The sequence below is a fragment of the Natator depressus genome, chromosome 3 (genome assembly GCF_965152275.1).
Source record: "Natator depressus isolate rNatDep1 chromosome 3, rNatDep2.hap1, whole genome shotgun sequence".
Taxonomy (NCBI): domain Eukaryota; kingdom Metazoa; phylum Chordata; order Testudines; family Cheloniidae; genus Natator; species Natator depressus.
This window is the reverse complement of record NC_134236.1, coordinates 123,683,740-123,709,599: the sequence shown is the minus strand read 5'-3', so window position 1 is coordinate 123,709,599 and position 25,860 is coordinate 123,683,740. Positions and strand designations below refer to the sequence as shown.

The following is a 25,860-nucleotide window of genomic DNA, read 5'->3' as shown; positions in this document are numbered from 1 at the left end:
TCTGAAGTGAGAATGCAACTGATGCTTCAGACCTAAGAGTTAACAGAATTCATATTAAATCATGACTACACAAGTAGGTGAATCTGCACCCTCCAATTATAATACTAATTAGGATTGCTCAATGTTTTTGTACTAATAAATGCTTGCCTCTGTTAGGGATTCCTGAACTGCAAATCAGAAGTTCAGCTAAAGATTGACCTGGATCTACACTAGGAAATTATGTCTGTTTAACTATGTCACTTAGGGGTGTTAAAAATCCACCCCCCGAATGACTCAATTAAACAAATCTAACCCCCAGCACAGACAGCTCTAGGTCGATGGGAGAATTCTCCCTTCGACCTAGCTACCACCACTTGGGAGGTGTAGGTAATCCACCTCTCCATCAGCATAGGTAGCACCTTCAGAAGGGAGGTCTACACGATCACATAAGTCAATATAATTTACATCACTCAGGGGCGTGACAAAGCCTTCCCCCTCCCCCAAAGCAAGTTTTCCATTGTCCACACTGCTGCTTTGTCGGCATGAAACACTCTCCTGTTGACATAGCTTCCACTTCTTGCCGAGGTGGAGTAATTATGCCAACAGGAGAGTGCTCTCCCATCTTCACCAGACATGCTACAACTGTGCAGCTGCACCAATGTAGCACTGTAGCGTAGACTTAACCTGCAGCACTACAGCAGTGCAGTTACTACAGTTCCACTGTGCCACTGCAGCATTTTAAGGGTAGACAAGTCCTAGAGAAGCCAAAGCGTACAGAACCGATTGCACACTCACTTTATAAATTTAACCTTATAATGGTCTAAGACACTGAGTTAGGGATACAGGTGGCTAGCAGCCTTAAATGTAAGCATTTGAAATTTGTGTGAAAAATATACTCAAGTTTCCTGTACAAAGTAAATTAAACATCAACAGCAAAAAAATCTTTAATATTCACTGAATAAAATGGATAAACATCTGCACATGGCAAAAATGAGGAACCTTATAACCTACTTTTTTAACGCTTCCTTCTCCATATCTTCTTATGCAATGCTGGGAGAAGCAACAGGCAATTTTATCTCTAAATTAATCACAGAATATCAGGGTTGGAAGGGACCTCAGGAGGTCATCTAGTCCAAACCCCTGCTCAAAGCAGGACCAATCCCCATCTAAATCATCCCAGCCAGGGCTTTGTCAAGCCTGACCTTAAAAACTTCCAAGGAAGGAGATTCCACCACCTCCCTAGCTAACGCATTCCAGTGTTTCACCACCCTCCTAGTGAAAAAGTTTTTCCTAATACCCAACCTAAACCTCCCCCACTGCAACTTGAGACCATTACTCCTTGTTCTGTCATCAGCTACCACTGAGAAAAGTCTAGAACCATCCTCTTTGGAACCTCCTTTCAGGTAGTTGAAAGCAGCTATCAAATCCCCCCTCCTTCTTCTCTTCTGTAGACTTAAACATCCCCAGTTCCCTCAGCCTCTCCTCATAAATCATGTGTTCCAGACCCCTAATCATTTTTGTTGCCCTTCGCTGGACTCTCTCCAATTTATCCACATCCTTCTTGTAGTGTGGGGCCCAAAACTGGACACAGTACTCCAGATGAGGCCTCACCAGTGTCGAATAGAGGGGAATGATCACGTCCCTCGATCTGCTGGCAATGCCCCTACTTATACATCCCAAAATGCCACTGGCCTTCTTGGCAACAAGGGCACACTGTTGACTCTCATCCAGCTTCTCGTCCACTTTAACCCCCAGTCCTTTTCTGCAGAACAGAGAAAAAATCTCCTTTTGTTCATAACTATGTATTTTCTGTGCACTTGCAGAAATACCAAATAACTGGAACTCAAATATATAAAAAAGTTAAACATGAGAAAATTAACTTTGAAGCATAAACTAAAATAATCTTGCTTCCAAATCAATATCTGCACAAGAAACCCATTGACCTGTAACATTTCTGAGAATAATCATAACATTTAACTGAACTGCAGGTATCTGCCTCAGAAATGTAGCAACTATCAGTCCTAAATACATCTGGTGTTCAAAATTCATTTTCCATATTGTCTGATTCTGTTATCTATTTGCCAGTCTAAGCTACAGAAGTCGCTAAAATTCTTTAAGCATAAAGGGACATGTTTTCTATTCAGCCAAGCACAGGATTGCAGCTCCTCCTCAATTACCCTGCATATAGCTAAATATCAGCTACCATCCTTCAAGACTGTAGCCTTAACAGTGGCTGTAGTGGCTATCTACTGCAGCACCCACTTTCATCCAATTCATCATCATCAGCCTTCTTGCTGACACTCTTCAGGGCTGCCTGGTTGACAAATTGCTCTGTTATTCACCCTATGTTAATCTGAGGCTGTCGCAAGTGTACCTTTCTGACTGAAGACACTTAGCAATATTAAAACTCTGAACTACCAAGTAGCCTCAATGTGCGTTAAACCTCCCATTTGGAACCAACAAGTTTCCTCATGAATAGTTATGAATAAAACACAGTAAATCAATAGACACTAGCTTTATGTACCCCATTATCTATATAGCTGATGCACTGTTCTTTGGTTCCCTAGGAGCTACACTTGAATTATGAGCAACTGGAAACACTGCAATACCTATGGAATTTAATCTAAATTAACCCTTTATCACTGTGGAACACCTATCTGCAAATTGTTTCACTTAAGGCTTGATTAATTAGAAAACACACATAACAGCTTCTGCATAGAGCCTGTCAGATGTTTTACTTGATAAATTCCGTAATTTGTTTTAAATGAATAGCCCTACCTGAAACAAGCCAGTGTCACGTTTTTATATTTCTACCAAGATCATTTTGATTAAACAAATGTAAAAATATTTCAACAAACATTCTTTTTCAATTCTCTCTCCAAAACTGATTTATGCCTCAGTGGCTGCCATAAAAACAAGCCTTTCCATGAAGCGGGAAAAGAGCAAAATATTGTAATAAGCTTCATGAAGACTTATTTGCTTAAGAGCAACAATCCCCCTTTTTTTAAAAAAAAATAGCAGTATTACTACTGTCACTTGTATATGGTATTTCTCAAAAACACCACCACGTGATAACTGAGCATAGTAACAATTGCATGTGTGAAAGAAAAATGCTCACAAGTAATTTAGCCTTCTCTCTGGACCAAAACTGGCTTGAGATATTTATTTGCAAATTCAACTGTCTTCCAAATCAGACTATCCCCTTAAATTAAATAATTCATTTTACTAACCTTCATAATGGGGCCAAAACAACTTAACTGGATTTGACAGAGTGCTGGATAAATTCATGAGTGCAACTGTATGACCGGACTGCTTATTATGATGGCTGGACACAGGACTCAACAGCCTTGGGGCTCACTTGCTGTTTATGTCTTACATTCCTAAAGTTCATGCTTCAGGGTTTCAGCCAGCCACCAGCAGGGTTCAGGAAGGGATTTCTCCCTTAATGTATTCTGGGAGGATTTTAGCATCATCTCCTTCCCCTGAAGCATCAGGGATGGCCAGAGCTGGAGATAGGACATGAGGCAAGGTGGTCAGGGCTCTGAGGTGGCACTGAGCATTCTCTCTCTCAGGTGCTTGTCTGGCAGGCTCTTGCTCACATGCCCAAGGTCTAACTGATTGCCATATGTGGGGTCAGGAAGGACTTTTCCCCCCGCACGTCAGACTGGTAGTGTGCAGGTGGGGTCACTTGCCAAGATTATCTGGGTCTCTCTCACTTAATCATTTCCCGCAGATTGCAGGGGCTTCAAGCACTGGTGCATGTCGATCCCTCCTATTCTGTGCCTGTGGCACATAAAAGTCTAACATCCCAAGGGTTGCAATACCTGTGGTCTCATTTTGGTTGTTGGGTTTAAGGCACAGGTGCGGATGACCTGTGATATACAGGAGATCAAATTAGTGGTCCCTTTTGGCCTTAAAATTTATGACTCTATGAATGTGCTTCTTTTACTCAATTTACATAGCGTCTATTATATAGTTCTTCAAATACCACTTTGATAATCAAGTCTGTTAACATCAGCAGTTAGATGAGAAGATTAATACTAGAATCCTTACTAAAAGTTATGCCAATAGGTATATTCACAGCTAGAGTAGGATTTCCAAAAAACCACAAGTGACTTAGGAGAACGTTTCACTGACTGTGGCTATGTCTTCACTGCAAGAAAGTGAGACAAAGCCAACACTATATCCCTCATCCAGGCACATGCTTACCTAGTTACATCATGGTGAAAACTGTCTATGCCTTCTCTCCACTATGAAGTTACAGTGAGATAGCTAATACACATTACCTTGCTGTAAGAACACCCTTTTTATATCAAAGACAACCTTAGGAACACAAATCCCACTGATTTTCAATGGGACTAGTGCTCTTAAAGTCACTTCGGATCTTTTGCAACTCCTTTCCTAAACACCTGTTTGTTCGGACCAGATTCAGATTAACTCAAAACTATTATCAACTATTGACAAGAGAATTCTCTAAGCACAGTATTTAGAAATGAAGTAGACTGAATTTGGGGCACTTAAGTGAGAAACTAGCACTGGACAATGTAAGGACAGAGGGAACCTTGAACAAGTTTTTTCCATGCATCTAAACCAGATGTACCTGAAGCACAGCACCCCAATTACTATAAGTTTAGACTTCCTCCATACCTGTATTCCACAATCATGCAGTGACTTTTCATGTGAAGATTTAAAGGCAATTAGATTAAGACTAAATTAACCCATAATTTACACATGTACTAAACAAGCTGCCGCCACTTAAAGAGGTGACCACCATCACAAATACAAGCACTACATAACGAAGCTAATGGCTTTTTTTTTTGTATTGATTTTATCCTTATCTGCCAACCAAACAATTGATATTAAACAAAATGTAATGTGCCACTGGCATCTCCTTTGGAGAAACCCCTCACTCCCTTTCTCAGATACTAGACATACTTTGACTGCTGTACTTTAATAAGAGAACACCTGGCTGGGGGAAGAGGGGAATAAAATTTCCAGAAAGCAAAAGGTAGGTGGCTCTCCAAGATACCATGTTTAATACAGACTGAATAATAAAAAGAGCCACTGTTTCAGAAGGGGAGAGGTTTAAACCAGGGGTTCTCAAACTCGTGTACTGGTGACTCTTTTCATATAGCAAGCCTGTGAGTGCGACCCCCCCCCCTTTATAAATTAAAAAACATGTTTTTGTATCTTTACCACCATTATAAATGCTGGAGGCGAAGTGGAGTTCGGGAGTGGAGGCTGACAGCTCGCGACCCCCTGAGGGGTCACAACCCCCAGTTTGAGAACCCCTGGTTTAAACAATGAAGTTTCCAGCAACGTTTAACACTGGATGCTAGCAGGCCTATGAGATGGAACTATCCATTTGAAAAATGACAGACCAAAAAAAACCCCCACCATTAGCACTATTTGACACCTGTTGGCAGTCTCAGATGCAAAGAACCGAACACATGAGGACTTGTGATGAACCTCTTACCCCAGAGAGGATCCACCCAGAACAGGGATGAAATAGGTGCAAATCTTCCACTACCTCTGCTCACATATTACCTGTTCTGTTCATAAATGAGAAACCTAAGTCCCTGGAGCAGTCCGTGTACTATCTATGCAGAAATAGCTACTTGAACTTTTCTTTAAAAGTATTACTACAAGTTCTCATACTGCTATACTGATAAGCCCAACTGAATGTCAACTGTGCAGTAAAGTTTTCTTAATTGATTTTCCTCAGAAGTTTCCTGAATATATTTGTGTTTTTAAAATTAAAAATAAAGGATTGCACTTCCTAGAATGGAATAAGAAGATCACAAGGTGTCACAGTTCCCAGGACATGCCATCTTAAAGTACAGAAACCTACCCTAATTCATTAGAATGGAATAAAATATCCTCAGCATTCAATCACTGATTCTATTTCCACACAAGTGATGAGATTTTCAAAAGGACTTAAGTTGAGACCATAAATCTCATTGGCTTTCAATAGTATTTGTGCTCCTATAACCACCTACTACGCACTCGAAAACCCCACCCTACAAGACTTAATGGAGAGGTTTACTTACACAAAGAAGTTTAGTGCTTACTGCAAACATCTTGCACTAAGTTATAAAAAGCACCTATTCCATCTCCCCTTCTCTGCATAAATTTTTCCCAGTAACTGTAGTAAAAATGAATCACATTTATCATTAGGAGTCTGAAAAAAATAAGTCAAGACAAGGATAAAAACGTATGCCAAAAACAAATAAGTACTAGAAAATATTTACAATCAGTACTTTTACACTCTCAGTAGACTTAAAATTGGCATTTTGTTACCTCCTTCAAATGTAGATACTACCAGGTGTTAAGGAATTATGGACTATCAAAAACCGGAACTTCAAGTTCTAAAGCCACATGACAAATGTTATCTACAGTAATCTGACAGTTTAGATACATGTAAAAAAATATAGCATACTTAAAAGACCATTGATAACATAGCAGAAGACTAGCTTTGCCATAGTTAAGGTTGAGCATCACTTTCTGTTTAAGGTGGAGCATCACTTTGCTTGTTTAATTATAATTATATTAGAAAAACTTCACTATTAAAAATTAACTGTTCATTTCTATGAAAGATCATCCATAAAGAAGTTTAGAATACTTAAAACAACCCAGGACAAGCAGCAAAGATGTCAGTCACTGGTTTTAGAAATAATGGTGGTTTAACTCAAGCCATTCACAACAAAATAGAAACAAAATCTGTTGACTGCCAGCAAATAAGATTCCATTCTGAAGATTAATCATAGCTCCAATCTGCTTATCAATAAAAGGCCCTCCTATTACAGAGAAATTCAGTATATCCAATGGACAATTGAGTTAACCTGAATTTGATTTCATGAAGCCTATTTTACTGCTTCAACTAGTTCTCTTAGTATTAGAATATTGTTTCTTTTTAAACTGTAACAAATTTCAGAATGCAAGGAATATTTTGGTATATGCGGTTCTGAACAAAATCCATGTGGCAAAATGCACAAGTCTCAATCAGAAGCTTCTGAATTATGTTTCAATAAAGACAAAGGTCAGTGAGTGGAGGCATTTCATTTATTCTACACTCCTCTTGGTAAAGAGTTCCCCCCCCCCCCCTTCATCAGAGCAGCAGAGTATAACCCATCAGTTTCTACAGCCATATATCAATCAGCTTGAGCTGTCAGGATGGCCCAGTAGTCAGTTAACTTAACACAGGTCATCTCCCCTGTCACCCATACATGAGATCAGCAATTAACTATACATCTAATTAACAACAATTTTTATATAAACAGATTGTCAAATAAACAGAGTACTTTAAGATTAGGAAGACTAATTAAAAGACAAAACTCAAAGTGTTGGTTTTCTAGAGGTCTACATAATTAAAATGCTATTTTAAATAGATCCGATTCCTGTTTTATAGTTCTCATTTTAAAGTGTGTTCTCTTCCAGAGATGAAGCTTTTCTTTAACAAATATCAGTAACAGGAAAAGTGTAGTTGTCAAAAAAATGGTTAGTGAAATAGAACCGAATTATTTCACATCCCACCTTCCCTTTCTAATACACATACTATCTAGGGGACAGTCACAGATTTTTTAATCCTTAGCTTTGGAAACTTGACTTTTGGATTTTCTACCCTTCTATGTCAGCACATCACTTTTTGTAGTTATTGTATTCTTAAGAGCTGCCAACACCCAAGTAACTTGGGGGGGAAAAACTATTTAGAAACACTTCTGTTGATTAATATTTTATAGTATTTTCTGTTCATTAAGCAATGTACTTACTGTTTGTATAACTTATCTGACAGGCTCTTGGCCAATCACTTCTTACCTGAAGTGACAGCTATTTATATCACAACTAATTATTGTGCATGACTTCAGATAAGGAATATGCAGCCAGGAGAATACTAACTCTAAAGTAACAAGTCCCTTGTACAAACACAATGATAAAGGAAAGTAAAAAATATTTAGCAGGATAACGGCCTTACCCAGGTATTAACGGAAAAAGGAAGGGGAAAATGGATTAGTCAACAGAAGTGTTTCTGATTTTTTTCCCCCCCAAACTACCTAGGTGTTGACAGCTCTTTAAAAATACAAAAATTATGAAAAGTGATGTACTGACACTGATCAGTTGAAAATGCAAAGGTCAAGTTTTCAAAGCGAAAATGACCCTATTACAGAAAATAATTCTAGTAAGCAGAAAATGTTAAGTACAGAAAATGCAGATCTCTAAATCAAGTGTGCTTTCTATCCTGGTCGAATAAAGGCTAAACCATTTTTTGACTACTTAAAATAATTTTCTGTTAGTGTACCCTTTAAATGGTATATCATGAATATGTTCTAAAATACCTTTTATTTGAAAAAGGGGGTTTTCTGTTCGGCTTATGTTTATAAGGGATAGTCAATTTTTCCGCTGATAATGGAACATACACAATTTGCTGTCAAACGCTTAAAGTCAGAAAAAACTGTTCCACTAACTGTTTTAATCTTCTGCATAATCTTACATACAAAATTTTCAGAAAGTGATTGTCTAGTTGACTACACCCTTTCCAACAATGCAAAAAATATGCAATCACTGGTAAAAAGAGTTTGTCAAAAAAATGGAAAAAAAATATCATGTTTGTGAGGCAGTTTTAAACTCTTTATGCTTCTTTGAGAAACAAGTAATATTTTAACTTGTAGTCCACAAATAATTCAGGAGACTGTGCATGAATAAACTTTCTTATTACGAAGTCTAATGTGACTTTTGTTTTGAAAAGTATTCTAACAGATTTTGAAAGGGAACAAGCCACCCCACATTAGAACTACAGACTTTTGAAAAAGATTCTGGAGCCCTACAATCTTGTCTGTTACTATATGCCAGGGGTCTCCAAACTACGGCCCGCGGGCCCTATCCGGCCCGGGGCTTCCATTTGTCTGGCCCTCCAACCAACAAACAGGTGAGTAGGCACGCGGAGCAGGCAGGGGGAAGGGCCACAAGCAGCAGCTCACGCGGGGCGTCAGCACAGCTAAGCTGTGCGGAGGGGTGAGTGCCTCTGGGAGCCAGTGTCCCCCCAAAAGGGGAGCCAACTAGGAGACAGTCGTTGCTGCAGCCAAGCAGGAGAAGCAAACAGGCAGGCATAGATACCCATCAGCACAAAGCGGGCAGGCTGCAGCTGAGTAGGCATGCAGAGCAGGCAGGGGGAGGGGCTGCCGGCAGCAGCTCACAGGAGTGGAGAGGTAGCGCAGCTGAGCGGAGGGGTGAGTACCCCCGGTAGCCAGTGTCCCCACAAAAGGGGAGCCAACATAGGGGAGTGTTGCTGCTGCAGCCGAGCAGGCACGGACCCCTGCTTAATTACATCTCCTTGTCTGATGAACATTTACAATCAATCAATTTTGATGATAGGCAACTCTAACTTTGAACCACAGCTAAATGCAATTTTGTCAGAAAAACCATCAGTACCATACTTCTCACTAATTCTAAAATAATATTTCTTTATTTTTGAATGTGTATTTGTATGATACAAATAAGTTTTTAGAAATAAAATTTAAAAATATGTGAAATGATTTTAATGTATTGACAAAGTGCAATTTCACAGTACCTGCATCGATTAACTTATACCTGTTTTAGGATTTTAATGCAACACTGACAGAGTAGAGTAGTGCTGTTTTTTTTTTTTTAAAACGATTTTGCATATATTTAATTTCTTTCACAGTCGCTTCGGCCTGCGAAGCCCCTTCAAAAATTTAATATTGCCCTCGTCTCAAAGTTTGGAGACCCCTGCTATATGCCATTTTATGAGGTGGAAATTTCCTATGAAGAGAATGTTCGGGTTTGCCCCATGCTTTTACATATAGTTGCAATGCCAAGTGAAAAGGCTCAACAGTAAAGTGGGTACTATTGATATCTACACAGAAAACATTAGTCTTTTATTGTGTATACTCTTAATGGACATGTACCCTCTTAATTATATTTCGAAGTTAGTTAAAAGTAAATTCTGACAAGATGTGTAATATTTAAGGCCTTGATCCTCCAAAGACCTGTGCTTAACTTTGCCTATGCAAGTATTCTCATTTAAGTCAAGTGAGCCACAAGTACTCCTTTTCTTTTTTCATGTACGAAGTTAACTGAATTATCTCAAAGAAAAATATTTACCGACTTCGTACCCAATCCTGCAAACTTTAGTCATGCAAGCAGCCTGGCTGAAACCAACTGGATTACTCATAGAAACTGTATGATTTGGCCCTTCATAGTTCCACAACTTTCATATGCACTTTTTTAGAGCCAGTGTACTGGCTAATTGACAGCAACATATAAGTAATGTAAGTCTCCTTAAGTCTGGATGCATTTATAGTTTAATTTGTTGTAACTACTGTTACTCAGATTGATTCAGACAAATGTAAAACATGCTGCAACTAATCCTATTCATTTCCAAAAGTAGGCAAAAAACCGTCGCCCAATTCATCATTTCCTTTTGGAAGTGTAAAAAGAAAAGGAGTACTAGTGGCACCTTAGAGACTAACCAATTTATTTTAGCATAAGCTTTTGTGAGCTACAGCTCACTTCATCGGATGCAACTGTGAAGTGAAAGATTTTTGGGTAGGGCTTTCAGAGGAAAGAACAACAAGTAAAGAGCTGTAATTCTTCATAGGAGTCCACCTGAATATCCTTGGAAAGTCAAAGACCGGTTACTCTTAGTGATACGTGCTACCAAAAAGTATCAGATTCTTGCCATCTGTAGCTTCAGGAGTTCAAAAATATTCTTAAACAGTAAGCTAAGTTCCTCTAAAAGTCAGGATTACTACCATATATAAAAACATTTTAATGTTCATGTTATTATACTCATTGATGGAATTTCTGTATTTTAGAACTACTGTCAGTTAAGATCAGCATACACTTTTTGTAAAATAGTAAAAAATGTTAGTTAAAAACAACTAGTTTAATAAACCTAATGTTTTTTAGTTTTCAGAAAATATCTGAACTAAACTTCCATTTATTTTAAAATCTCAGTCTACAGTTAGAGTTCTGAAACTTTCATTGCAAGATAACAGAGTCCAAGAAATGAGATAACTGATTCATTGTGTAAAAGGGGTCATATTATAAAGGGGAAAGCAAAAAATTAAGTTACCAAAAATCGTAATATAGATTAAATAAAACATATTTAAGTATTTTAGAAACTAAAATCAAATGCAAAAAATTCAAGTCCCATTTGATGGTGCAAACAATTACAGGAAATACAGCCCATTTGACATTCAGGGGAAAAAAAACCCCTCTTCCAACAGGTTTGCACTAGTCTGATAAAAACAATCCAACTTCCTACTTATGATGTTCATTTTAAACATCCTTGTTAATCTACCAAAGAATTTTACATATGAGTTAAAAAGGCTACAACTTGAAAAATACTTGAAGATTGGCTTTCTGCTTAGCTTATGAGTTTTACAGTGACGTTGATTTTTTTAAAAGTCCACATTCATACCAGCCACTATAACCTTTAAGCTGACGATAAATTGCAAAAAAGCTACGCCAGTGGTCTTCAATCAAAATTCAGCACAAGGTATCAATATCTTCAAAGACCAACCTTTAGCAAAATGTACAGAAAATGAAAATGTTTTGGATAACAAAGTGCAGAGTAGAATGGGCTGTTTTACAAGTCACTTAATTGTTAAGTGTTCTAACAATTAAGGAGAGTAAAAAAGAGTAACAAAAGCCCAGACAATCATATAGCAGAATAGCTGGTTCAATTTCTGCTTCTGATTTAACACAGGAACCAGAAGATCACATGCACTCCATTTGTTGTCTTTAGATAAGGCCATGTGTAAAAAATGTTCATAAGAAAACTTCTACAATCCAGTATCAGTAGAGAAAATGAATTTTACTTAACCTTGATTTTAAAAAAATACTTTCTATTTTAAAGTGCTTGTTACACTACTTTAATTAGGATGGCAGAGAATAAATAAAAGAAAAGACTCAGTTGCTAATCCTTCAGAAATGTTATGCCTCCAAAAGCATGGATAACAATCTTTACAAAAGGTAACATGTTTTGTGGTAGCTTTATTTAAAAAAGCTACACACACAAAGAAACACCTAGAACAGAAACTACTACTATTAAAATAGAAATGTGATCTATTGAAAAGTGAATCAAATATATTTCTGCTGATGAAAAATAAACTTTTTTCTTCACTTTTCTACTCCTGCCTTCCTAAAAGCTAATTAATATTTGGTATTATTTTGAGAGCTACTTCTAAAGGAACCTTAAAATTACTGTAATTATATAAAAAACCTTTAAGTGCTCTAAATAAAATCTTGGGTGCCCTAAAAAGCTAAACAAATTAAGGTAAATCTAATATTGTGTCTGGTTCAAAATATTTAACTTGCTCTTTTTGTTGCCACAGCACACAGTTTTGCAGAATTTTTTCCTAGCCCACTGTGACTTGTATGTAAAAAGTTGGGTAAACTTTCCTACGATACATGCTTTTTTATGAAACATCTCACACTAACACTGCATATAAGCTCATAATTATTTAAATACAGAGATCTACAATATTTAATCACATCCTCAAATGTAATTCTTGACTGTCTTCTAGTAAAGTTGCTAATTTTAGTATTAAGGTTAGTAAAGATCTTACAAATCTGTCCTCATCTTTCTCACAAAAAGAAATAAATGGCGCCCCTTAGTGTTCACATTTTGAAATCTTCAGATAATTCACTAGATTTACAAGCAACTTTTTTTTTTGGGGGGGGGGGGGGGGGACACATTCCAGAAAGTTTTCTGCCGCCACAATTCTTCCATCCAAACACCACCACAATCAGGAAAAAGCAGGAAGCCTTAAAGAAGAAGTAGAATGCTTCCTGAGCTATTCAGAAACAAAAAATGAACTGTTTGGAAAAAGAAGGTGGAAAACAGTCTGAATGTTCAGTAACATTTTTAAACTTCCACCACAGTCCTCATATCCATTATTTTGGATTTAGGAAACTTTGGTAAAAACAGGATTTCCAGGGCTTCCAGGATTCAACCACCTTCAAAAGATGCAGTGACCTCATGTATTCCTCTGTTTCAATATCCTTTTGACACCAGCGATGTTTCTCTTTTGTTCTCCTGACCAACGAACTTAGTAGGGCTCCCCCCACGCAGATCATATAACCCTGAAAGACTTCAAGAATTTAAAATCCATCACCAGGCCTCTGTGAAGTTCATTTATGTTTAAATGTGTCTTCTTCATCCAGTTTCTTCTTGATTTTACATCCCTTGCTTTTAAATCTTTCTGAAGAATATTTCAGAGTGACCATAACTATATATTTTAAGTGGTTTTCCTTCTGATGACCACCTTTATCCACTCAAGGTTTATAAAAGCAATCCTCCAAAACACATGAATAAAAACTTCAAGTAAATACTGTTTACTAGAGTCCAGTTGTATCAATTCTTGTTTTTCACCTCAGTCATTTCCTTCAAAAAAGGTAATATTTTTCAAAGTATGTTATTTTCTGTTGCAATATGGTCAGTCTCATTTTTACGTATCATCTTTGAATGTTTTGTCATATCAAATATATAAACAGTTTTCTCCTTTGGGGTCAATCGCTTGATAAAAGTTTTCTTTCAAATAAGGATTTGACTACAGGCAGAAATCCTTCCCAATAAAATCTCAAAATCCCGTAGTTTATGTTAAAACTCCCCAGAATCAAAGTTGAAACTCTTTCAATGGCTTTCATTTCTACAGATTAAAAACTAACTATTGTAATTATATTAAACTGATTTCCATATTTCCCCACCAAGCTGAATGGCTGTACAGTCAGTTGAGTACTACTGTTTGTGCACTTACAATGAGAAAAAAAACGGGCACCCCACACATACAAAGAACCTAAAGAAGCTCTAAATACAAGGAGACTACAATAAAGCAGATACAAAAAGGGGAGAGGCAGAGAACGTGTGAGGTTTCAAACATTTGACATTATTTTAAAATGACACCATTGATTTGTAAACACTTTCCGTGAAAATTAATTAACTGAGAACGAATGTGGCCCTGAATAAGCGGCCTCTCTGAACCCTTTGCAAGCAGGAGTTGGGTGCGGGGATCAGAGAAGACGGCGCCCTGGCTGGAGGCAGCAGCGGACATTTGGCAGCAGAAGAGAATTTATTTCGTAATTCTTTTCAGTAACTATAGTCACACGTAGGAATCTTTACGTTAGTTTCCTTAAAATATAAGGACAACCGGAATAAGCATTTGCTCCCTTCGCACACGCTGGGAAATTTTTAAATTATTACTTTGTGACCAGTTTGGGGTGGGGTAATGCGGGGGCCCATGCCAGAGCAGGGAAGGGAGCTCAGCCATTCCGGTGTTAGTCGTTCAAGTTCAAACAGTTTCCAGAACAGCCAAATCCCGACACCAAACACCCTTCCCTTGCTCCAGGCCCACAAAATGAGTCCATTAACTCTCCCATAAAACACACCACACAGGACCCTTCCCTCCTTCCAATACTTTCCAGCGTGATCCAGTAGCCACACAGCTTGCAAGCGACCCTCCCGGCCCCTAAACCACATTCCTCAGCTCCGTTCCCCTTCCTGTTCGCTCCCTCTCCTCCATAAGGTGGTGGTTCCCCTTCCCCCTGTTTAACAGACGATGTGCAGAGAAGGGGGGAGGGGGGGAACCACACAAGGCGAGGACACCCCCCCCCCACCACCACCAAATCTCTGCTGTTACAGGCAGGAACTGGGGGTATCCGGCTGCCCCTTTGTTTCATGGATTGAAATGGGAGGCTAAGACCGAATCTAGAGACACCCGTGAAGAGAAGGAGCCAGTGAAGAGCCCACCCGCGGCTCTCGGGGCAGGAATGGAGAACGGACACGGATCCAGGGAGCAGCGCGGAGGCCCGGGGAGGGGGGAGTGTTTTACCTTCGTCCAGCAGCCTCTCGAGGTGGTTGAAGATCCCGCAGAAGTTGGGGAGGCTGCTCATCAGCTTCTTGTCGTTCATCAGCTGCATCAGGTAATCGGGGCTCGGCTTCGGCTTCTCCTTGGCTTCCATTTCCCCAACCATATTCCAATCGCGCAGAGCCCGCGAGCGTCCGCCGCGCAGCCCAACCACGGCACGGGGCGCCCGGCCGGATCCGGGCGGGGAGGGGGGGGCTCCCCGAGGAGGAAGAAGATTCAATCAGCAACAAACCAACCCGTCGCCACCGCCGGGTCCCGGGTGCAGAAAAGAGGAAACTCGGTCTCCCCCCGTTCCCTGGCTCCGTGCGCCCCCGGCCGGCCGGCGCAGTCCTCCAGGTTCCCCCTCCTCCCGCGCGCACACCCGGAGCCCAGCTCCTCTCCGCGGCACTGCCCCCGTCTGCTCTCTGCGGCGGGGGAGGGGGCGGGCAGGCGCTGCTGCTGCTTCTTCCCGAGGAGCCGCCGCCGCCGCTTGTTTGCTCCCGGCCGCTGCTGGTGTCTCCGCCGCCGCGCTGCGCCCGATGTCCTCACCGCCTCCCTCCCGCTGCCTGTGGCCGGTGAGTCTCAGCCCCGCCGCCGCCGCCTCCTCACTTCTCCTCAGTTCGCTCCGGAGTTCGTCTTAGTCCAGGCTGCGCTGGTAGCAGCAGTGGCGGCGGCAGCGGAGGGGGCAGGACACGCGGGGGGAGGGGAAGGGACACGCCGGGGGGAGGGAGCAGGGGCGGGGCGGCCGTTAGGCAGGGAGCAGCGGCGGCGCCACTTGGCGGAGCCAACCCGCGCCTCACTCGCACTCTCGGGACTTGGGGGGGGGGAGAGGGCGCAGCTCCCCAGGGAAGATCTGACGGGAATAAGGAGAGGCGGAGCCAGCCGGCCACTCCGCGGCTCTTACCTCCCCCCCCTCCACACACACGTGAAGAGCTACGTGCGGCGCACGCGGAGAGGCTCGCGCTGTTCCCCCTGCGCGCGGCCCCGGCTCGCCTCTTAAAGGCACGCATGAAAAACTCTTCAAAACAACAAACTCCTGTTACTTCATTCCGCGAGGGGGCGGGGCTGAGTCACGTGCTCCGGGGGAAAGCCCCGCCGATGCGCATGCGCGACCGTGATCCGAGGGTGTTGTCGCCTTGGCGCCGCCTCCTGCTGAGGCATGGGGAGGGGATGCGTGGCGCGTCATGGGGGAGGGGGAAGGATACTCAGTGCGCGAGGAGTAACGGCCAACGTTTACAACGGCCGCAGTAGGGGAGACGGAAACGCCGCCAGCCGAGGCGGTGCGGGGCCCATGGAAGGCTCCACAGCCTCCGGCAGCCACGGACGGGAAGGGGGAAACGCCCCCCAGGAGCGGCTTTTCAGGCGACCCCGCCCCCTTGCACGCACAGACCCCGGGGGGCGCGGAGCCGGCGGGCTTGTTTTCCCCTGGCGCTCAGCCGCGTGACGGGCGCTATGTGCCAGCGGCTGAGGGGAGCGCCAGGCTCGGGGCCAGGCTCGCGGAGGGGCTCGTTTACTGCCCCGATCTGGACGCGCAGCCCAGCTGCCTGGGCCCCAGCTCGGCACGCCCACACCCCGCGGCGCAGCCCACACGGCTCTTCGGGCGTGTCAGTCCTGGTGGTTTCTGGGCTGCGCAGGGCTGCTGGGTGCCTCGCAGTGTCCTGCCCACCGCCCCAAAGGGCCTGACCAGGGCGTTTCTCATTGAAGCGAGAGCCGTGAATCGGAGGACGAGCGGGGCGGGAGGGAGCAGCTATAAAGCAATGCCCAACCCAGAAGGGCCGTAGGGTCTAGTACTCCCAAGCACTAGAAGTTGAGGGCGCTCAGTATTTCATTTGATGATGGTAACGTTAAGTGATAAGATCAATAAACAAAGGGCATCCTTTGTGATTTGCTCAACAGGAGTAAAGTGACTTAGGGCATGTCTGCACTACAAACTTAAATAGCCCTATATTAAGTTGACTTACAGCCATTGCAGTAATTACTGCGTTGATACCGACGCTGCTCAACTTTTGTCGATGGTGCGCATCCTCACCAGGAGCACTTCCACTGGCTTAAGAGGGCCAGTGTGGGGCACTGAGAGTCCAGGCTCTCTCAGCTCTGTGCTGCTCCCTACCAGGAACTTGGCTGCCCCCAATCCCTCTGGGCACCCGGCGGGGAGCTCTGTGGCCAACACCTGGGCAGCTGTTGGGGTCCCTGTGGGGAATGGTGAGCCTCGGTGTAGGTGGGCCGGCGGTAGCCTGCCAGGGATGTGGGGCAGCCAAGCTTTAGGTAGAGCCCCCACCAGCCCCAGGGTGACAGCCCAAGCTGGGTGGCTTTCTTGTCAGTTTCATGGCTCTGGGCAAGTAGCCGTGAAATTGACAGTCATCAGCCAATGTAAATATCCCACAGTCTCTACCCTGACATTGTGTTGCCCTAACTACACCGATGTAAGCCCTGTGCCTCTCATGGAGGTGGAGTTATTAGGCCTTCCCTCGACCTAACTGTACTGTCGACCAGGCCTCAAAAAAAATGGTTGAAAATAGCAATAATTGAAATCAGGTGTCAAGAGTAATTTTTTCCATGGCAGAGTAAATGAAAACATTGTTTATGTTTTCAAATAAATAGGTGAGCAGTATTTGTGGGTATTTCCCCTGTTACTCTATGAGCAACAGTATCACATACCGAAAACTTCCTCACTCACTCTCCTGGTTCTGCTTTGATTTTGTTAGTCATCAAACTTTTAATGAAATTTTAACATATTTAACATATTACAGTTTATAGTCTGCGTGATGCTTTTTTTTTAATAAAATGAACCAAGTAAAGGAATTTGTTTATTTGCCACTTTAGAAGTGATGTTATAGTTCATGTGATTGAAGTCACTTGATCTTCAGCCACATGCCTCAGATAAGACTGACCTGTGTTGTAAAGTGTTTTGATATCTATAAGTGAAAAACATTCAAAGAGCTAGGTATTACTGTTGATTTTTCAAGTATGATAGTAGTTCAAATTCTGTATATACAAATCAGTGCTCTTTTGAAAATAAAATATTTTAAATTTGTTATGCTAAAAAAAATGCAACCAAAACTAAACTAAGCAAAATCACATTTTGAGTCAGTCTTCTTGGGCTAACTAGTGCTTGATTACTTATTGGTTATTGTTTAGTATTGACAGAATGTTTAGGGAAAAGCAGAGTTGTCAGTTTAGCAAAACTAATTAAAATGACTGTATTTTTAAGTGTTTTCTATATCTTCCTATTGTAAATACATATATCTTGGAGTTAGAGAATACCTCATCTCATTTCTGTATGAGGGTTTTGTTTGCACACCAGTACTTTGAGCAAAGCTAAGATCAGGTAAGTCCAAATTGTGGCTTTTTACTTCCTCTATATTTGGAAAATAATAAACACATACAGTATTAGTTTTGTTCCCAAAGAGGGAGTAGCAGTATTATGAATTAGTTTCTTAAATTAGATTCTTACTCTTCCAATACCTTTGTAGCAACATTTAAAGCCTGGTGTTGAAGATGTAAAAACACTGCCTCAGTTGAACAGCAAGGTTACAGGCTTAATTTTTTTCTTCTGGCTCTTGATTTTTTTGGCTGCTTTTCAAATGTACGTGAGTTGTTGACATCTTGACCAAGTACATTTTAGGGATATGTAACAGAACAGGGTTTGTCACATACAGACAAGTCAGTGTTGAGGCAACATTTGTGTCCTTTCTGGGTGCCACGGTTTAGTTTTTTAATCTGGTGTGTGTACATTGTGTTCCTATATTTAAGTCATGCTTAGGGGTATGTTCTCAAATTGAAAAAAAAATGCAATTATTAAGGACATCAGTGAGCAAAGACACCCCCCCTTTTTTTACTTTAATAATTTAGTGAATTTAAAGCTTGTATCAAATTTACAATTCTGGAGAGCTAATAGGGGACGCATGGAAGAAGTAATGTGAGCAACTCCATACTGCCTCTGTGTCGTAACTATGATCTGAAGGATCAGATGTAGAGAGATGGTAGATCAATCTCCATGAGCCAGTTGTTGGCATTTCTACTGTGACCATCAATGTAGCTAGGCACAAATTACTCCAAAGATGCCCTTTATTTTTAATGTCTATTACACAGAGCATATCTGTACAAAAGCTGTGTTGTGATAATAACTTCCTAGCAACATTAATAGAAGATAACTATCAGTCCGCAGCCTTAGATAATCAAATGAAGATAACAGTTCTCTCTCAGAATCATACTCAGGAGCATACCCTCATCCTTCCCCAAAAACCCTATCGGATATATGGGTTTTGCAACATGCCTGAACAGTCATCAAATTTGGGCTGCTTCAGCTTGGGGAAGTGGATGAGAGTAGGTTTCAAAGTCCCAGGGCCCTCATCCAGAACAGCCTGCCCAAACCATTTTCTTGATTGTGGCAAGGGATATGATCTAACTCAGTGGTTCTCAACCAGGGGTCCGGGGCCCCCTGGGGGGCTGTGAGCAGGTTTCAGGGGGTCTGCCAAAATGAACCGGAGAGCAGGGCCGGCGTTCGACTTACTGGCCCCAGGGCAGAAAGATGAAGCCCAAGCCCTGCTGCCCAGGGCTGAAGACCAGTCCTAAGCCCGGCTGCCCAGTGTTGAAGCCCAAGCCTGAGCAACTTAGCTTTGCGGGACTGCCTGTGGTGTCAGACCCCAGGGCATTGCCCTGCTTGCTACCCCCTGATGCTGGCCCTGGCTTTTAATCTACTGGATATGCAGGAAAACAGTTGTGGCAAAGGTGGGCCAAGGAGTTTTTAATAGCATGTGGGGGACATGCATCAAAGAAAAACACAGAGAACCCCTGATCTAACTTGAGCATCTCTGACTACATCTTTGGCAGTCTGTCACAGGGATAATCTCTCAGGTAGGTCTCAAGCCATTTAGGGCTTTGTAGGCCATAACCAGCACCTTAACCTCTACATGGACATCAGTAGGTATCCAGTCCCCATCCTGAAGAATTTATGTCTTGTGCGACAAGCAAGCTGCCGCATTTTGCATAAGCTTGTCTACAAACGGTTTTAAAGGTATAGCCCCCATAGAGCATATTGCAGTAGTCTAATTTTGAGGTAACAGACATAAATAACACTGGCAATGTCTGTATCTGAAAGAAAAGGCTTGGCACAGATCATAAAAACCCAACTTGGTTACTGCTGTAATGGGATCATTGACAGCAGCTGCAAGGGGCGGTGTTTAATGTCACTCCCAAGCTGCAAACTCTGATAACCAATGCTAGATCACTCTTTCAGTCAGAGGGGTTGATATTACCTCCACTGTCTTTTCCAGCTGCTTCCAAGAGCCTGTCATCACCACCCTTCTGTTGTCTGAGTTCTGCTTCAGCCAGCTCTCTCTCATTCATGTCCCAGTGTCAGCTAGACATGTGGCTGAGGTACTGAGCCACATCACTGTCAGAGTTGGATGAGAGAGATATCTAACTGGGTGGCATAAACAAAGATACTAAATACTGTGTCTTTCAACCTTAACTTCTTCTGTTTAAGAATAGATTGAGATTACCCAGCCTGATTAAACATATTCATTCTGCTGCTTGACTCACATTCTACTGGCAGCAGAGTTTAAGGTGTAAACATTAACTTTGGTACAATATTTTAAAATTTCTCTTTGATTAGAAGATTGAAATATATAGGTATGTATATATGTTGACTTGCAGTGAGGGGCTGTGAAGTGCTGCCTGTATTTCATGCTGTATAATACACAACAGTTCTTGCCTCCAAAAAGTTTGTATTCTAAAAAGACAAATAATGCCACATCAGGGGACCAACAATAAGGTTCTGCATTTTTTAAAGCTTTTTGGTAATGAGCTTGTGTCATTTTCGTTAATGTGGTTTGGTAATAAACTATTGCCTGTCAGTCTGAAAGAGTGACACAGAATATGGTTAAGTTTTTCAGCCATCTGAAGGTCTTGTTCCTTTTCAAAGAATAGTTCTCTATAAATTCCCAAGTTCAGTAAATACAGAATGTTTTATTGCATACTTTACAAAAGATTGAGGAGGAAAGAGTAACCGTTCACTCACTTGCTTGGCATCCCTTACCCCTTATAACCCCAGATGTCCCCTCTGCTGTAGGAGGCAAGGAAAGGCAGAAACAATAAAGGTCAGAAGAGTCTCAAAAATTGTGGAAGGCAGAACATCATTCAACAGCATTTTGCCAAAGCTAAGGGGAAGCCAGGCACCACTGTGGCCATTGGTTCCCCACACAGAGGTTCTTATGCTTGGAGTTTGCCTACATACCTTCATGTTCTAATGTGTTCAGAGGCCTAATGTCCTGCCTTAATAGAGGTTCACATCTTTCCTTTAAAGCTGAGCAGCTGGAACAGTGTCTAATCTCTCAGAAATCTCAGGAAAGTGGAAAAGTTCACTGTTTTTCTATGAGAGAGGAAGATGGGGTCTTGGTTGTTCTGGAAGCATCTGACATTCTTTTCTTTGTCTTCCTCACCCTTCTACCCACAGATTTTCCATTGAACTTGGGAATTATCTACTGGGGTATATCAGCCATATAGTTTGTAGCTCTCGTATCCCCTAGGGTCCTTTTCCCAGTTTCCACAGCACTTCAAAGGCCATGAAACATTTTTTACTAAAGTACTTTAAGATGTTAAATGAAAGGCACTGTACAAGTGCAAAAATTACTTAGACTTATACATACCGCAGGATCTTTTCTGACGGTTCAAGAAGCATTCCAAAGCACGTGCCACTTGTATTGGCACTTCTGCACTCAGATTCAGCCTGAGATACTTGTTTGGCTATCACTGGACATCTAAGGAGGGATCACTGCAGTCAGTAAACAGGATCTTGGGCTCAACGCCAAAAAGTGGCAGCTGCCGTGGCTCAGAAGAAAGCCAGATCACTTGGATTACAAAACAATCCAATTACTTGATACAAAATCATGTGACCCTATTTAGCTAATGATTTGCTACTCATCAGTTTAAAATAAAGTGGTTTAGTGGAGGGGAAGACACGTTCCTATCTAAGACAATTGGATTGTGATTGGAAACTGGTAGTATATACACATATTGGGAGCTATAACACTACAGACCTGTATATGCACCAAGGAGTTCTGAGGAGATGGTACTCACAAGCATGAACTTGGTGTAGTTTGGAGTAGCATTAAGACCTTTTGATATCTTTGAATTTTCCTCTGTTTTATGAGATGGCCTGGGATGCATCTCCATGCTCTGTGTGTCCCTAAGTCTCTGACTGCCAGACTCTGGGACTGGACGACAGGATGGATCACTCAATAATGGTCCTGTTCTGTTCTTTCCCTCTGAAGCATATGGCATTGGCCACTGCTAGAAGACAGGATAGGGGGCTAGATGGCCGTTCTTATGTTCTTATATCTGTAATTTTTTAAAAGAAAAAATTAAAACAATACCTGCTATACGTCTGACTCCATGGTTTGTGAGATTCTGACAAGAGGTAGCAGAAACACTTGACTTTTAAAATTTTGCTTTCAGTAGTTATGAACAGTGAGTTGGTTGCCAGAATTGTTACCAAAAAAAGGGATATCTACTGAATTTAAAGGAACTGCTCATTTGAATAAAGTTTTGCAGGATCAGACTGTCTAAGTGCCTATATACCTTTTGTGCTATAAGAAAAAAATCAAAGATAAACTTAGTTAATGTGCATGGTGTAGTCCCATTGATTAAAATGCTATCATGTTGTCTTGTTTTTCACAAGCATAATAGTTGTTTTAGAGCTGTGAATTTGCCTTAAGTATATGTAATGGGGAAAATGGACTGTAAATTAGAAGTCCATCAAGAAGTTCTTTTGTCTAAGCATAAGAGCAAAGCCAAATGTGTAATCATCAGGACTTCAAGCTGGAAGTATGCCCCAGATACTAGATATATTGCTGTTTAGTGTAGCAGTCACTATAGGTCAAGCTAGACTGTCATTTCCAATGTCACTTCCATTCTGACCCTCCTTTTTCCTCCAGTTCTCATAATGTTTTCTCAACAAATTCCTTGCAGATTGGAATTTTCCATGGTTGCTCTAAACCCAGAGGTTAGAGGGGGTTTTTTGAAAGCTTGAACCAAACCAGTGGCGCTGTGTTTGTGTTGTGAGGGTGGGAAGAGGAGAGAGAAGCAAACACTTCCTATATGTTCAAGAGACTTTTTTGCTTGTACAACTCAAAACTACCTGAATCTAAAGCTTCAGACTTGTTTTATATATGTGAAAAATTCTTATGTATGTGTATGATAATTTAAGTGTGTTTACAAGTTCACTGAAAAGACAAAATTTGTTAAGGCCACTTAATCTCATTGGCAAAGGTGGCAAGCTAAGCAGCTTTATCTCTAGAATTTACAAGATCACTCCTGAATTAAGGATAACTCTTAGAACTCTAGCACTGGAAGTTTCTCAGGGAGAGAGCTACTAGTATGGTATTTATTAAGAATATGATATTTGGATCCACCAGAGTGTCATGGGCTGTCTTCTATAGACTTTTGTATGTGAAGTTTGCTAGCATGAAAAGCTATGTACTGCTAATACTGACATTTTTTGAAAAACAATGAGCATATTAGGTTTTATTCTAAGCCCTGGTCTACAATACAGGGTTAGGTCGAATTTAAGCCGCGTTAGGTCGATTTTATAATGAATGCGTCTACACAAGCAACCCCATTCCGTCGACCTAAAGGGCTCTTAACATCGACTCCCTTCCGGCGAGGGGAGTAGTGCTAAAATCGACCTTGCTGGGGTGAATTTGGGGTGGTGCAGATGCAAATCGACATTATTGGCCTCCAGGAGCTATCCCAGAGTGCTCCAATGTGACTGCTCTGGACAGCACTTTCAAACTCCGATGCACTAGCCAGGTACACAGGAAAAGCCCCGAGAACTTTTGAATTTCATTTCCTGTTTGGTCAGCGTGGCGAGCTTAGCAGCACAGGTAACCATGCAGTCCCCCGAGAATCACAAACGAGCTCCAGCATGGAGCGAACGGGAGACACTGGATCTGATTGCTGTATGGGGAGAAGAATCTGTTCAGGCAAAACTCTGATCAAAAAGAAGAAATGCTAATATATATGCCAAAATCGCACAGGGCATGATAGACAGAGGCTACAACAGGGACACACAGCAGTGCCACGTGAAAGTCAAGGAGCTCAGGCAAGCCTGCCAAAAGACAAAGGAGGCAAACGGTTGCTCTGGGTCAGAGCCCCATACATGCTGCTTCTGTGATCAGCGACATGGCATTCTAAGGGGGGAGCCTACCACTACCCCACCACTGTCCGTGGACACCTGCAAGGGGGGAGTCTCGCGCAACACGGAGGAGCATTTTGTGGATGAGGAGGAGGAAGAGGAGAATGAGCAGCAGGCAAGTGGTGAATCCATTCTCCCCGGCAGCCAGGACCTTTTCCATTACCCTGGAGCCAATACCCTCCCCAGGCAGAATCCCCAACCCTGAAGGCAGAGAAGGCACCTCTGGTGAGTGCACATTTGTAACTACAGTACAGGGTTTAAAAGCAATAGTGTTTAATGTTTGATTTGCCCTGAAGATTTGGGATGCATTCGCGGCCAGTACAGCTACTGGAAAAGTCTGTTAACGTGTCTGGGGATGGAGCAGGAATCCTCCAGGGACATCTCCATGAAGCTCTCCTGGAGGTACTCTGAAAGCCTTTGCAGGAAGGTTCTGGGGAGGGCTGCCTTATTTCATCCTCCGTGGTAGGACACTTTACCACGCCAAGCCTAGTAGCAAGTAGTCTGGAATAATTGCAGCACAAAGCATGGCAGCGAATGGCCCTGGGTTTTGGTCGCATTCAAGCAACATTCAGTCTATATCTTTCTGTGTTAGCCTCAGGAGAGTGCTATCATTCATGGTCACCTGGTTGAAATAGGGGAATTTTTGTAAGGGAACAGTAAAAGGACCCCGTTCATGCTGGACTGTTTTCGCTTGGCTAAAAGGGATCATCCCTGAAAATAGCCACGTGGATCCCAAATAGCCATGTGAAGGGGTGGGGGGAGGTGTGTGCTGCACATCCACCCGAAAACCGCAGCCCCTCCTTTTAAATGGCAAACCCAACTGGCATTGGTTGCTATGGGAAAGGAGGGCACTGCAGTTTGAAAACATTCCCACATGTTATGAAGGCATTAGAAGCCAAACCCGTGTACCCTTTGGCTTACCATGCCTGCCTGGAAACTGAATTCTGTTGCCCAGCCGTGTGTGATGTGTCACCATACCTGCAGGTGCTCAGTATAAAAGGCAAAATGCGACCTTGTACCTAAAGCACATGTGCTGTCTGCTGTGAATTGCTTGATTCACTGTGAAAGAGTCTCCCTTTTGTTCTCAGAAATGTAGCATCTTAAATTTTACTCTCCCTTTTTATCCCCCTGCAAATGTTTCTGTGCTCCCCCTATCATTTCCATTCCTGAGGATATCGCAGATTAGAAAGCGGAAAAAAACGCGCTCACGATGACATGTTTTCTGAGCTCATGCAGTCCTCCCGCACTGATAGGTCACAGCTGAATGCATGGAGGCATTCATTGGCAGAGTCCAGGAAAGCATTAAGTGAGCGCGATGAGAAGAGGCAGGATGCAATGCTGAGGCTAATGGGGGAGCAAACAGACATGCTCAGGTGTCTGGTGGAGCTGCAGGAAAGCCAATAAGAGCACAGACCACCGCTGCATCCACTGTACAACCGCCTGCCCTCTTTCCCAAGTTCCATATCCTCCTCACCCAAGAATGCGCGGCGGGAGGCTCCAGGCACCGAGACACTCCACTCCAGCAGATGGCCCAAGCAACAGAAGGCTGTCATTGAAACAGTTTTGATTTGTAGTGTAACTACAATAAGCAATGTGGCCTTGTCCCTCCCTCCTCCCTCACCCCACCCGGCCTACCTTATCAGTTATCTCCCCTTTTTTTTTTTTAATTAATAAAGAAAGAATGCATGGTTTCAAAACAATAGTGACTTTATTTCCTTTGCCAGCTGTGATCGAAGGGGGGAGGGTGGTTGGCTTACAGGGAATTAAAATCAACAAAGGGGGTAGGTTTGTATCAAGGAGAAACACACACAACTGCCA

At 42.3% G+C, this 25,860-nt stretch overlaps 1 protein-coding gene across 8 annotated transcripts in view; it reads right to left on the bottom strand.

Annotated features, from left to right (window-relative positions):
• Positions 1–15,108, bottom strand: part of QKI (QKI, KH domain containing RNA binding) — a 310,838-nt gene extending 295,730 nt beyond the window's left edge. For 4 of the 8 annotated variants that reach the window (XR_012638857.1, XM_074948735.1, XM_074948734.1 and 1 more), the window contains exon 1: positions 14,832–15,108. Coding sequence is in view for 5 of the 8 variants with exons in the window: in XM_074948735.1 (XP_074804836.1) it covers positions 14,832–14,973 (142 nt within the window). In the remaining 3 variants the exon portion in view is untranslated. The remainder of the gene's footprint in view (positions 1–14,831) is intronic. The other 4 variants (XR_012638859.1, XM_074948739.1, XM_074948737.1 and 1 more) reach the window with 2 other exon arrangements.
• Positions 15,109–25,860: the final 10,752 nt, after the last annotated feature.